A 13,771-nucleotide genomic window follows, 5' to 3' on the forward strand; every position below is an offset into this window, starting at 1 on the left:
TTGTGTAGGCCTTTCGTGCACGAGATACGTGAATTTCGCCTATGGAATTTGCGAATCCGGTTTATTTTTATAAATTGTTTTAAAAGATACGCCACGTGGCGAATCGGGTGCGAATCCGACGAGAATCCGAGAGAATCGCACCCTAAAAGAATCCGATTCGCCATACATGTTGATTTTTGAAGAATCCGTGCATCATAGCTTGAGAGGTACCACGGAGAAAGCTTTATGTTTTGATGGCAAGAGTATTGAGTCAGCTGGATTTGTTGATGCGGACTTGGCATCAAATGATCTTGATGGGAGAAAAAGTACAACAGGGTATGTATTTACTTATGGTGGTACTGCTGTTTCTTAGACTTCCAAGCTACAGAAGGTCGTTGCATTGTCTACTACGGAAGCTGAGTATGTAGCCGTGACAGAGGCAAGTAAAGAAATGGTGTGGTTGCAGAATTTCTTAAGTTAACTTGGGAATGAGCACAAGAGTAGCACTCTCTACAGAGATAGTCAAAGTGCTATATTCTTGGCAAAGAATCCGGGGTTTCACTCGAGAACAAAGCACGTGGAGTTGAAGTATCCCTACATTCGACACCTTTTGGAGAAAAAGATCTTGCAGCTTGAGAAGATACTAGGAAGCAAGAATCCGGCTGACATGTTTACTAAGGTAGTGACCTTAGAGAAATTGAAGCTATGCATAACTTCAATTGGCCTTGGAACTTGATGATAAGGCTAGGCGATGCTAAGCGGAGCAAGGAGGAGAATAAGAAGATATGATTACTTAGGTTTTCAGTCTCCAAGTGGGAGATTGTTGAGTATGAAGCCTGATTGAATTTGAGCCGTAGTATTCTTGGGGCCCAACCATGTCTCCTAGTTTGACTAGGGTTAGGGCTTCATTAATATTGCTATATATATAGCTATTCTCCCATTGTAATTTGTATTCGAAAAATCATATAGTGAAAACTCTGGCTTGACATCGCCCCCAGACGTAGTTACACATCGTAACGAACTGGGTAAACAATTCTCGTGTGTGTTTCATTCTTCTTTCGTGATTGTTGTTGTGTTTATTTCCTAACACTCTTTGGTTGTAAATTTATCATAGAAAAATTAGGGTTAAACAAAATTTCACCCTTTGAATCTTTTCTTTCTTTTCTCTTATTTCCTACTTGACCATTACTCATTCCTCATTTTCACTACAAAAATGGTGTGATAATATTATCCCTCCTTTGTAGTGAAAATGAGGAATGAGTAAAGGTCAAAAAGGAAATGAGGGAAAATAAATGAATGATTTAAAGGGTGAAATTTTGATTATCTCTCATTTTCGCATGATAAATTTACAACCAAAGAGAACACCTATAAACTTATATTCTCAGCATATGTGATATGTATCAATAGAAATGATGCTATGTATCTAAAAACACCTATAACATAGTTAACATTACCTCTACTATAAATAGCCAAAATTTCATAGCAAATCCAGAATGAGACGTCTACATTGAAAAACCTATAGAATTAGAAATATTATTAGTGTCGTCGACAACAGCGGTTGTTTTCCGACAATATAACCTCGTCCAAAATTCTTCCTGTTATGGCTGCAGCCAACGCTGTTGTGAAATTGTGATTTCTTGTCAAAGAAGAAGCCATTTTTTCAACCAAAAACTGATGGATTTCATCACTTGCACCTTGACTACTTTTGCTACAGTACTAATCACCAGCTGTTGTAGCGCCGCCGCATGGAGATGGAGCTCCGCCAGCGGTTGGAGCGGGGCGGCTGTGGTGGTGGTGTTGGCCCTCATATGTGGCTACTAAGATACTTGAATCGTCTACACTCTTTTGCACCTACAGATAGGCGACCTGATTAATTTTGGTTCAAAATTAATAGGCCTAAAACCTTTTAAAAGCCTACAAAAACTAAAATTCAATACTTATATACAGGGGGAGATTAGATTTCTCTTAAGTAGTATTGTAATATCTTTAATTACTATAATTAATATTCTGAGGGGAACCAGAGAGAAAAGTTGCGAAAGGGAGAGAAAGTGTGAAAGGAGAAAAAAGTTTTGAAAATGATGAAGAATGGAGCAGAAACGATTTTGTTTCCAGCCTATTCTAAGGGGAAACAATTTGATGGATTGGGTTAACCCTGGGTAAGGGTAATGGTTAATCAAATGTCTAAACCAAACACTAACCAATGGATTCACTTAAGTGAATCCCTTTCCAAGCCTTAAAAAAGCCCAACCAAACATAGGCTTAATGTAGTAAAAGTGTGTAAATGTGTGGGGTCATATTGTTTGTAGTGTAAAATCGTTGTCAAATATAGAAACAGAACAAGATCAATGGAACAACCAAAAAAGAAAACAGAACAAGATCAATATCATAATAATACTCTAAATTTTATTTTTTAGAATAAATTCAAAATATGTCTAAAATATCGAGTATCGTAATCCGACTCGCTCTGAGTCGAGTATCAAGTACCCTAATTATCCTATTTAGACAAGAAAACTAGCAAATCGTTAATCAATATTCCAATAGAAAAAAATCAAGACAAATTGATTTTTTTTTTTGTTTTGACAAGAAGAGAGATACTCCCTAGAGCATTAGCCATATGAAAAATGCCATATTGTTGTTGAGTCCGTTGACCTGAACACCCGATGTAGCTTCAATTAAAAATTTAATAATGACTATGGAAGCTATGAGAAGTTTCGCCTTTGTTGTCGGCGCTTCCGCTGCAGCCGTTATTATCGTTGTCGTTGCCATATGGAGTGGAATTGTTGTCGCTGGTGTTGCCATAGGAAGTGGATGAACAGTGAAAAGTGAGTAGATAAGCAAGTAAAAAAGGTAGAGAGATAGGAGGAATAACAACTTAAATGCAAGAAACAAGTACTATAATTTTGAGGAAACCAACACCTTATATTAGTGATGTCCACAGGTCGAAAATCGTTGGTTTCGAGCCTGAATCGGCGGTTCACAGTTCACTTGAAGTTGGGATTAAATTCCGAATTGAAGCACAAGTTAAATTAGACTTAATTTGCTCTCAATTTTTTTTAGACAAGCAATATTAGAGAGATTCGAAGTTAGTTTTATAGATACGTGATTGATACAAGACTGACGACCTTATTTGCCTCCTCACATTTTTTTTTCCCTACTTACTATCAATCTATACATTACTAGGTATGTACACAATATCAAAAGAAAAATATGCATAGTACAAAAGCAAGCTTTTTTTTTTCTTTCCTTCCCCTGTAAGACCACTCCCAACGGTGACTCTCATTGAGAATCACCCGCATACGACAAAATCCTTAATTTATTAAAATAATTGAAAAGTCACCAAATTTGGGTGACCGGGTGCCTCTGCCGCCCGGGTCACGCCATACTCCCTTTTTTTTTCTCAACAAGCCATGTGTCAATATTTAATTGGTGGATTAAATTTTATTTAGATAAATTTTTATGATAACTTTTTTTTATAAAAAATATATTAAAGTTATATTAAAATTTATATTATTTTCAGCTCTATAAATAGAACTTAATTTTTGTATAATTTTTTGGCATCGACAATTAAATATGTGATTTGCATTTTCTAGTTGTATTTTTAAGTTTCACATTTTATTTAATTTTAGTTATGTGTTTAATTCTTGTAATCTTCATTTTTGATTGAGTTAAGTATCAATTATAATATATGACAATGTTTAATTATAATATGATTACAAATTTTAAAAAAATAAAATAAATATTTATTTTATTTTGTTAAAAATAATAAATAAATATTTAATTTTAATTTATATTTTATTTTAGATATTAGATAATTAAAAATAAAGTGAAAAGAAGAAATATGTAGGTTGAGTTGGTATCACCATTGGGAGTGAAAATTATATTAGGTTGTGGATTGTGTAGGTGAATGATAGAGAAATGAATATTTTATTAAAAAGTTGAGTAAGGTTGGGTTGGAAGAGTGTCACGACTGTGATAGTCTAACCAAGACCATACCATAGTACAAGTAGGTGGTCATTCCACCATACCCTATGCTGCCTGCACCATCTTTCAAACCCATGAGAGTAACAACCACCAACTTCACTCCTTATAATATCACCCACCAAATCCTTCTCTCTTTACGCATCAACAACTTGTGGAAGTTGTCATAGTTTCTTCCTAAGTTCCTCCTGCATTGTTAAGCAAACAAAATACACAATTTGTTTTCAGCTATCAACCAAAAGCACAAACATTCGCAAGGTGATTGCTAATCTCATTTTACTCTAGTTGATGTTACATGATTCACACCAACAAGTATGCTTATGTTTTAGAAAGTCAGAATAAAGAATTGAGATATATATGCATAATGGACTTAGCAAAGTCACGTTTCAGTAATACAGATTTACCTATGCGTTTATGATTCCCACTGGACTCTAGAAATTAAATGCTAACACATTAATCCCTTGCATATATAGTAATATAGAACCAAGACTTCACGCAGATTTAAGAAGTTAACTTATAACAGAAGAAAAATGGAAGGGGACTAGATTGATGTACCTGTTCAGTCGAACCTTGCTGCCTCGCCGGAATCTGAGTAAAGCAGAGCCTATCCTTCTCTGCCGGAACCCAGAAGACGGCGAAAGAAGACCCATCCCTTGAGTTCGAAAGGGGAAAGAACTGAGGAGGGGATGACGCCTATAGCCTCGTCAGAAGCTCAGGGGCGGTGGCGTCCGCCAGAGGCGGCGATAAATTCCGAGAGATGAGAAAAGGCTAGGGCTTGAGCGTGAATCTATTTTCGAGAACAAGGGAGAGAAGGAGAGGACCGCCGCCTAGCCGGTCCTTTAGCAACGGCGGTGGCGAACCCGCCTAAACCAAAAGGAGAGTTAGGGCTCAATTTTGATTTGGGGGAAAAGAGTGAGAGAATTGAGAGGGGTGAATGGAAAGAGAGAGGAATGGAGTTAGGGGTGAAGGTGTGCTGGCGGCGCTAACAGCCGGGACGCCAGTCTCGCCGGAGAAGGGCCGCAGCGGCGGCATCCTATCTGAGTTCAGAGGGAAGCTAGGGCTGGATTTCGTGGTGAGTTTCAGTAAGAGAGACTGGAGACGAAGGGGACGGCGTCGGCCTCAGAGGCGGCAACAGGCCTGCTTCGCTGGAGACGAAGGCTAGAACCGACCGCTCGCCGATCCTTCAACGGCGGCGGCGGCGATTTCTTATGCAAAGGGAGGGAGTTGAGCTTGATATTGAGAAATTGAAAAGAGAATGATTTGGAACCGTTAATTGTAGAGAGGGGAAATGGGCTGAACCTTTGGGCCTTGAATTATTTTCATGTTGGACCGAGATTCTCTATTAAATTCAGATTGGGCTGCATTTAAGTAGGCCCTTATAAGTGATTGGGCTGTTTGTATTTCCTTTATGAATCCGATTAAAGACTAGTTCAAGATTTATTAAGTGATTAATTGGATTTAGCTACTTCCTCTTAATAGATTACATAAAGCATATCTATTTAATTAGTAAGCGGGTTAGTATATCAAAGATGAGTGGATTAATTAAGATTATTAATCTGATCTCATAAGCCGAGTTTATGTTATTATTTAATCCTATAGTGCGGGTTATTAATAGAAATTCTTGGATTATTATTTTAGAATAATAATTCTTGAATAAGAAAGTCATGCATAGTTAAATTACGCATTCTCATTGAATTGAGAAATTTTCTCGAGCAATGTTTTATTTTATATTCTTATTATTAAGGTCAAGCGCGAGAGTAAGAGCTACTCAAGGAGTCACAGTACCTTAGCAAAGCTTTGCTATCAGGTGGGCATATCTTACGCATAAAATAAAAATGCTATTGAAGAACTATGCAAGTTTTATGCTTTAAAATGCAAATTGGATCTCCAAATGTGTTATGCTTTATTACGTTTAAATGAGTCAAGCTTTATTTCACTTTATTATTTACGCTTGTTACGCTTAAGTGATTTACGCTTTGTCACGCTTGAATATTTTACGCTTATTATTATTATCTATGTGATGATGCTAATGATTTTGAATTCTGAGAGGATAGCTATCCTGCCATGATTTGTATACACAACGCGACCGTGAGTCAATGAGAGGGTTGGCCGGTAAAACGTCCGTTGAGGGAGGCCTCCCTCAACGGTACGATGCTAGCGTCTGTTGGGGGAGGCCTCCCACAACAGTACGATGCCGTGTCCGCTGAGGGAGGCCTCCCTCTCGTTGAGGAAGGCCTTCCTCACGACACGATGCTTTCTGACATGATTATTAATGATAAAACACATACACGCTATCTATGATTATGAATATGTTATTTAAGTACAGGATTTGAAAGAATGCTGCTATGTCTTACAGATGCTATGGTTTGTATATAAAATGTTAAGCTTATATGTATTAGTTTTGGCAATGACCCACTAAGTACTTTTGTACTTAGCCCTGCATATATTTTTAAATGTGCAGGTTGAGCTGTGATGGACGATGAAGTGTTGCTGAGTGGAGCTTTTGTCGAACTTAGAATAGGCTAAAAAAGGATATATGTCTGCATACATGTATCTCAGTTATGTCTTCCGCTGCAAACGCTGATTATGGAAAGTTATAACTAAGACAAATGCCCTTTATGCAGTAATTCACGTTTTTTTTTCTCGAGTTTATCGAGTATACTATTAAGATTTAAAATATTCAATCATATATTTTATCAGTTATACATGTAAAATAAAGGTCTCCTTATGGTTAATACTACGTTCAAAGTGGAAGATAAAAATAATAGAACAAATAATCGAACATAGAGTCTATTTCATATTTGCTTTAAGCCTTCAACTCTGCACCTTATTTTTTTCATTTAGGGTGCGTTCTCTTTGGTTGTAAATTTATCATAGGAAAATGAGAGTTAAACAAAATTTCACCCTTTGAATCATTTCTTTCTTTTCCCTCATTTCCTACTTGACCATTACTCATTCCTCACTTTCACTACAAAAATGGTGTGCTAATATTATCCCTCATTTGTAGTGAAAATGAGGAATGAGTAAGGGTCAAGTAGGAAATGAGAGAAAATAAATGAATGATTTAAAGGGTAAAATTTTGATTATCTCTCATTTTCTCATGATAAATTTACTACAACCAAAGAGAACACCTATAAACTTATATTCTCAGCATATGTGATATGTATCAATAGAAATGATGCTATGTATCCGAAAACACTTATAACATAGTTAACATTACCTCTACTATAAATAGCCAAAATTTCATAGCAAATCCAGAATGAGATTGAGACGTCTACATTGAAAAACCTATAGAATTAGAAATATTATTAGTGTCGTCGACAACAGCAGTTGTTTCCGACAATATAACCTCGTCCAAAATTCTTCCTGTTATGGCTGCAGCCAACGCTGTTGTGAAATTGTGATTTCTTGTCAAAGAAGAAGCCATTTTTTCAACCAAAAACTGATGGATTTCATCACTTGCACCTTGACTACTTTTGCTACAGTACTCATCACCAGCTGTTGTAGCGCCGCCACATGGAGATGGAGCTCCGCCATCGGCTGGAGCGGGGCGGCTGTGGTGGTGGTGTTGGCCCTCATATGTTGCTACTAAGATACTTGAATCGTCTACACTCCTTTGCACCTACAGATAGGCGACCTGATTAATTTTGGTTCAAAATTAATAGGCCTAAAACCTTTTAAAAGCCTACAAAAACTAAAATTCAATACTTATATACAGGGGGAGATTAGATTTCTCTTAAGTAGTATTGTAATATCCTTAATTACTATAATTAATATTAAACACAAACTACAAAATTGCATATGTCAATTTAAATTACAGATATAATTAATATTACTATATAAATGCATGCAATTCTCAAAATTAAGATGCATGCATGGATACTACGATGCTATCTAAGGAAATGGTACGGTCGGCCGATCCTGATGCATGATTTATATATATATATATATATATATATATATATATATATAGGGTTAGGTTCAATGAAAAAGACCTAAATGTAAGAAAGAAGAGAGAAGTAATCTCATCCGTTGATCTTATATAATCTAACGAACATGATTTGTTCACGCCATGTTCAACGGATTTTTTCGTTGAACATTCGTGAACATATACAATATTTTTGGGGGTTTTGGGTTTCGAGCCCCCATATGTTCAACGGATTTTTTCGTTGAACATATATATGTTCAACGAAAAAATCCGTTGAACATGGCGTGAACAAATCATGTCCGTTAGATTAGATAAGATCAACGGATGAGATTACTTCTCTCTTCTTTCTTACATTTAGGCCTTCTTCATTGAACCTTGACCTATATATATATTGAGATCTAGTGAGAATGTTATATTTCGTGAGAAATGAGAATAACGAATAAACCAATGTAAACCTATGAGTAAGCTACATGTAATGCGCAAATAACATATTCAGTTAATGTGGTGAAATTTTCGCCCCCCTCCAAAATTTAAACTCCGATAAATTTTTGCTCCATCTAGATAAATTAATCTCAACTATAGAATTAATTTTTTTTTTTATGTTTCAGATGTAATTGTCACTCTTCATAATACAAGTATTCGCAAAACTCTTAGTTATTAATTATTATTCTAAATGTTCCTAAAAAAAAATCATTATTCTAAATGACGTTAATTTTAGAATTTATATATTAGAGTTGCTCTCATTAACTCTCCTCATTTATATTTTTCATTAAATAATGATTGTTTCATGAGTGATAACGTTCAAGTATAAATTATTTTTATTAATTAATGCGTGTGCAAAAGTCTAGAAAGTATATTATAATTGGAGGGAGTAGTTACAAAAAAGATTTAGGGGTAGGGTAGAAATCATTCTTAAATTTAAAATGTAAATATATTACATAGTTTAATTACTTTAGAAAATATATTATTCTAATTTTTAGCCCGGTCAATCAAACTTGACAATCTTATTTATTACACTATTAAATAAGTCTATTTATTATATATAATACTCCATACTTGCTTGAAAAAATATCATTTTTTCATTTTCGTCTGCCTTTTAAAAATATATCACGTCTATATATGTATAGGGTCAGTGTTTGTACCTTCTTCTTGGCGGGGCAAGCCGGGGCGAAGGAGCACTTGTAGTAAGCTCTAGGCGACGGATTATCCCTCGTTACCTTTTGTCCATATTTTCTCCACTGGTATCCATCCTTCACTACCTATATATAATTTCATCAATAACAAATTTAATTTCTTGTTATTTCACCCTCAAAACAAAAAGGAATAATAATAATAATAATAATAATAATAATAATAATAATAATAATAATAATAATAATAATAATAATAATAATAATAATAATAATAATAATAATAATAATAATAATAATAATAATAATAATAATAATAATAATAATAATAATAATAATAATAATAATAATGAAAAATTAATTAAGTAGGAGAGCTCTTACCAGACTGACATCAGATGGATCAATTCTTACATAAACTCTTGAAATATTTGATTTAATCACGTTTGGCAAATCAGCAGAATGAGTGGGTGAAATATTTTGGAGATGTTGATTATTAATGTCGTCGGCTTTCCTCTTCCTTGTTCTTGACAGCTCTTCCTCCTCGTACTGCATCTGCTTAAAAAATTCAGACAAATTTCTGCTCACAATTGTCAGCATATTTGACAGCTTCTTGTTCTCGGATTTCACACGACACAATTCTTGGATCAGTTCATCATCCTGCAAATAAATTATTTTTCTATAACTTGTCATCCAATGTAATGATATCATGAGAAAGAGAGGGATAAGAAAAGGAAAATTTTTATCATCTCCATCTTTTTATGTCCCATGTTCTCTAAGGTAGTTTATCACAATAATTCTTCTGAAAAAATATTATCACACTAATACTCAATGATAATATTATCATAAGTAAAAATAAGGGAAAATAAAATACCCCAATTTTTATCAATCATGTAAGAAATATTATATATCCAATTTACAGACTATATAAAAAGAATGAAAAACATGTGAAAAAATATATATATTATCCGTTCTTTTTCATTAAAATGCACCTTAAGATGGACAAAGAACTTTGTAGGAGGAAGTGACACTAGTTTTGAAAAAAAGTTGTTGAGTGTACGTACTGGAAGTGGAAAAAAAAAAGGTTATTAAGTGAAATGAGAGTGGTGAAAAAATAAAAAATAAGGGTAAATGAAGTATTTATAAATAATGAGGTATAATTCAACAATAAGTAAAAAAATCTTTTTATGAACGACCTAAAAAAAATATTTCATGAATGAAGGAAGTAATAGATAAAATCACATATAAAATCAGAACATTTGACTTCGGTTAGGTCATTCATTCACATTGGAATCATCGATTTTCTTTGTATGGTTTGAAAATTTGGAGTATTTTGAAATTATTGCGGGTATCTAGGCAAAAATAGGACGAAATAAAGTTTGATTTTCTTCTTATACTTGGACCAATTTCATATGCTGCAGCTCCATGTTAATTCATACTTACAAACATTTATCTATACATTACAAATCAAGGAAAACTTATAATACTCCCTCTGTCCCATTAAAACATAGCTTGTATTTTATTTTGGACTGTCTCATTATAAATGATTTGTTTCATAAATGATATTTCTTCGTTTCATTACAAATGTCCCATTATTTTTGGGCACGAAGATTGAAAAATGTGTAGAAAGTAGATAAAGTGGATTGGTGAAAATTATTTAAATATTAAGTATAAAGAGAGAATTTACTGCCAAAAAAAGAATAAGACATTTGTAATGAGACGTCTCATTATGGAAGTGGGACATTCGTAATGGGACAGAAAGAGTAATATTTAATATATAAAAAAGTGTAGGCGTGCTCTACCACTTTTAACCACTTTACACATTTTCTTTATGTGCAATAAAATAGCTCGCCACTTTTAGCGCGATAGAGGGAGTATTGATACTTTTCAAAGAGAATCTAGAGAGAAAAAGGAGGAGAGAGACAGCCACTATCATTCTATTACGCGTTGAGGCATCTCTTTGCAATTAAATAAATTTATCCCGCTTTTTAAAAAAAAATTATCCCTCCTGTGACAAAATCGGCATTTTATTTTGAGGCTCAAACAGTATGTTCAATGAATCTAATTAAAAAAGAAAAAAGAAACCAAGTTTTAAAAAATTATATGCAAATTTTAGCATAAAGTCCCTTGTCTAGATGCGGATCAAAACTCAATGATTCTTCACTTCACTTGTTACACATTTAGATAGAACCACTCCTACCCATCATGAAATCATGTTCATAGTTGATGTGGTTATGCTACATCAAAGAGAAAATTAATTAATCATATTTAATTTCAATTAATTAACTAAAAACTCAAAAGCTTATATCAATAATCTACAAGAATGAACTAAAAACTCAAAAGCTTTATATCAATAGTCTACAAGATTAAGTACACAAATTATTTAATGGAGTATTAAATAATTATGATAACTATATGCATATTGCTTTCCCAGAATTTCTTTTTTTAAGAATTCATTTACATGCTTATAGCTTGTAAAATCACAATAACAATTAATGATTTAAAAAACACATAATTTTATAGCAATTCTAATATTCATATCTATTTTTTTTATTAACAACTAAATTAATGTTAAACAATGATTTATAACCACAAAAAGATAACTGAAGTCATTAAGCAAAAAAAAAAATGGTGAAAATCATTAAAATGGCAAAAAAAAGACAAAAAAAAAAAGTGAGTTTATGCAGCCAAATTAATGGTGAATGTGAACTTGAAATTAAACTACAACTAAAATGATTGTTACATATAAGATTATGAAAAAAAATAAGTTAGGATTTTGGCAAACACTTTAAAGGAGCATATATAAACTCTTAAACAATTTAAAAAATATTTTAAAAAGCTTATAATCTCAACCAAACACTCTCTTAATCAACTTACCTAAACCTTGCTTAATTAATAATTAGGCCCTAATTAAGGCATTTTATAAACATTATCCGAAACACAAATATACCTGAGCGTCTTTGAAAAGGGACTTCATTTCTCGGAGACTAGTTTCTTCGAATCCCGACTTCTGAATAAAGAAAGCGTTTAATATTTAAGCATATATAATATATTAATATCTAAGTTGAATTTACGATTCAAAATAAATGAAAATCTTCATACCGGAGCTTCATTAGGGTTCGAGTTGAGATCAATACTAAGGGTTGAGGCTTCCAAATTATTTTCCATTTGGAATTTGCAAGATTAATTTGGAAGTAAATGAATGGAATGAGTTCTTGTGTGGAGTAGACGACATATATATATATACCAAGGAAGATGTCATGAAAGTCTGATTTTGCCATAGGAAATTGACAAGAAATTCATGAAGCCTAGAAAGTCATGGTTGAAAATTGAAGTAGCTGTTCTAGAATTTGTCTTATATGCCGTACTCTATCGATAAATAATATTCCATTCGTTCTCATAAAATGTACTCAATTTATCATTTTCGTCCGTACTCATAAAATGTTATGTACTAATTAACTCACCATATCAATGAAATAATTATGACGATGAGGAATTGTGTTCTTTTAATTAATTTGATAATCGTACTTATATTTGTTAAAGCGCAAATACAAAAGTAACCTGGTCGTGCATTTTTTTATTTGTAACTATTGGGTAGTTAATTTGTAAAGGTTAGAACTATTTTTTTTTTCGCGTGAAATCACTGCATTAATTAAATGTATAAAGTCACCATTTTCTCAAAAAAATAAAGTAATTGTATTCGTGAAATAACTGCACCAGTAAAAATGAAATTTGATCCCTTATACTCCCTTTGTCCCACATTTATAGTCCCTTATTCCTTTTTTAGATGTCCCACAATATAGTCCACTTTCTAAATTAAATTAGCACTAATTTTTTTTTTTATCAAAGTAACCTTATTTAAATATAGTCAAACATAGAATACATAAGGCACAATTGAATAATTACATATATTTTGTATTTTCCAAGTACTATTTGAATTTTTCAATCACTATTTATTGTATTTTCTTAATATGTATGAAAAAGTGAAGTGGACTATGGGGGTAGGACGGAGGGAGTAAAATTTAAACTTTTGCATCATCATAAATGTTGACGAATGATGATGCATTAAGAACTTTGAATGCTCATCTTCTCAATTTAAATAAAATGTCTAATTTAAACTTCCTCCTTTAATTATTTGTATTGAAATGTGATCCTCATTTAGTATCATCTCGACCGCTAAAAAGGACAGTTAATTTCAGGATACAAATCATTTTTTATATGTAGGATTAATTATTAATTATTACTTAATGCACAAACTTTCATATTTTTACGATTTTAATATTTGAAATGTTGCAATAGTGTAATCATGACCTTTTTGTTGAAAATCAACACCTCCTATTTTTTGTTTTTTCAATCATAGAAAAGTTAACATGTCAATCGTAATATTAAATGAATCGAAAATATTGTATTATAATTGCAAAATATATAAGTGAACGTCATGCATTAACAATTAATTGATATTGTTGTGTGATATTTCAAATATTGTGTCAAAATTGTAACATAAACGAAAGGTCATGCATTAGCAGTTAATTAAGAAACAGTGGATTTTAGTGACTTAATGTTCTTTCCTACTATTTGCATGTCACATCAAAAGCTAAATAGTTAGTAGTTTTAACATGCAATTTATTATATAATATAAGTTCAACTTACCAATAATGGAGTCGAAATATGAGACATGGTGGGCTCATCATTTCACACACGATCGCGCTCACTATCAAAATGTAAAAACAGATTAACATATGGTCAGAAATAAATAAAT

At 32.8% G+C, this 13,771-nt stretch overlaps 1 protein-coding gene and 2 long non-coding RNA genes across 3 annotated transcripts; 1 reads left to right on the plus strand and 2 right to left on the minus strand.

The window, feature by feature from the left end:
• Positions 1–2,362: 2,362 nt before the first annotated feature.
• On the minus strand, positions 2,363–5,406 carry LOC131025009 (uncharacterized). The gene is made up of 3 exons (XR_009102048.1): positions 4,513–5,406; positions 2,896–4,145; positions 2,363–2,765 (listed from the first exon to the last, which is right to left on the minus strand). It is a non-coding gene; the product is annotated as an uncharacterized LOC131025009 (long non-coding RNA).
• A 182-nt stretch (positions 5,407–5,588) lies between these two features.
• LOC131025018 (uncharacterized) lies at positions 5,589–6,607 on the plus strand. Its single transcript, XR_009102059.1, has 2 exons — positions 5,589–5,764; positions 6,419–6,607. It is a non-coding gene; the product is annotated as an uncharacterized LOC131025018 (long non-coding RNA).
• Positions 6,608–7,164: 557 nt separating this feature from the next.
• Positions 7,165–12,336, minus strand: LOC131024958 (WRKY transcription factor 18-like). The gene is made up of 5 exons (XM_057954548.1): positions 12,115–12,336; positions 11,963–12,022; positions 9,397–9,672; positions 9,028–9,144; positions 7,165–7,579 (listed from the first exon to the last, which is right to left on the minus strand). The coding sequence occupies exons 1-5, from the start codon at positions 12,178–12,180 to the stop codon at positions 7,232–7,234; spliced, it is 867 nt and encodes a 288-aa protein (XP_057810531.1). The 5' UTR covers positions 12,181–12,336; the 3' UTR covers positions 7,165–7,231.
• Positions 12,337–13,771: the final 1,435 nt, after the last annotated feature.

The sequence above is a fragment of the Salvia miltiorrhiza genome, chromosome 5 (assembly GCF_028751815.1).
Source record: "Salvia miltiorrhiza cultivar Shanhuang (shh) chromosome 5, IMPLAD_Smil_shh, whole genome shotgun sequence".
Taxonomy (NCBI): domain Eukaryota; kingdom Viridiplantae; phylum Streptophyta; class Magnoliopsida; order Lamiales; family Lamiaceae; genus Salvia; species Salvia miltiorrhiza.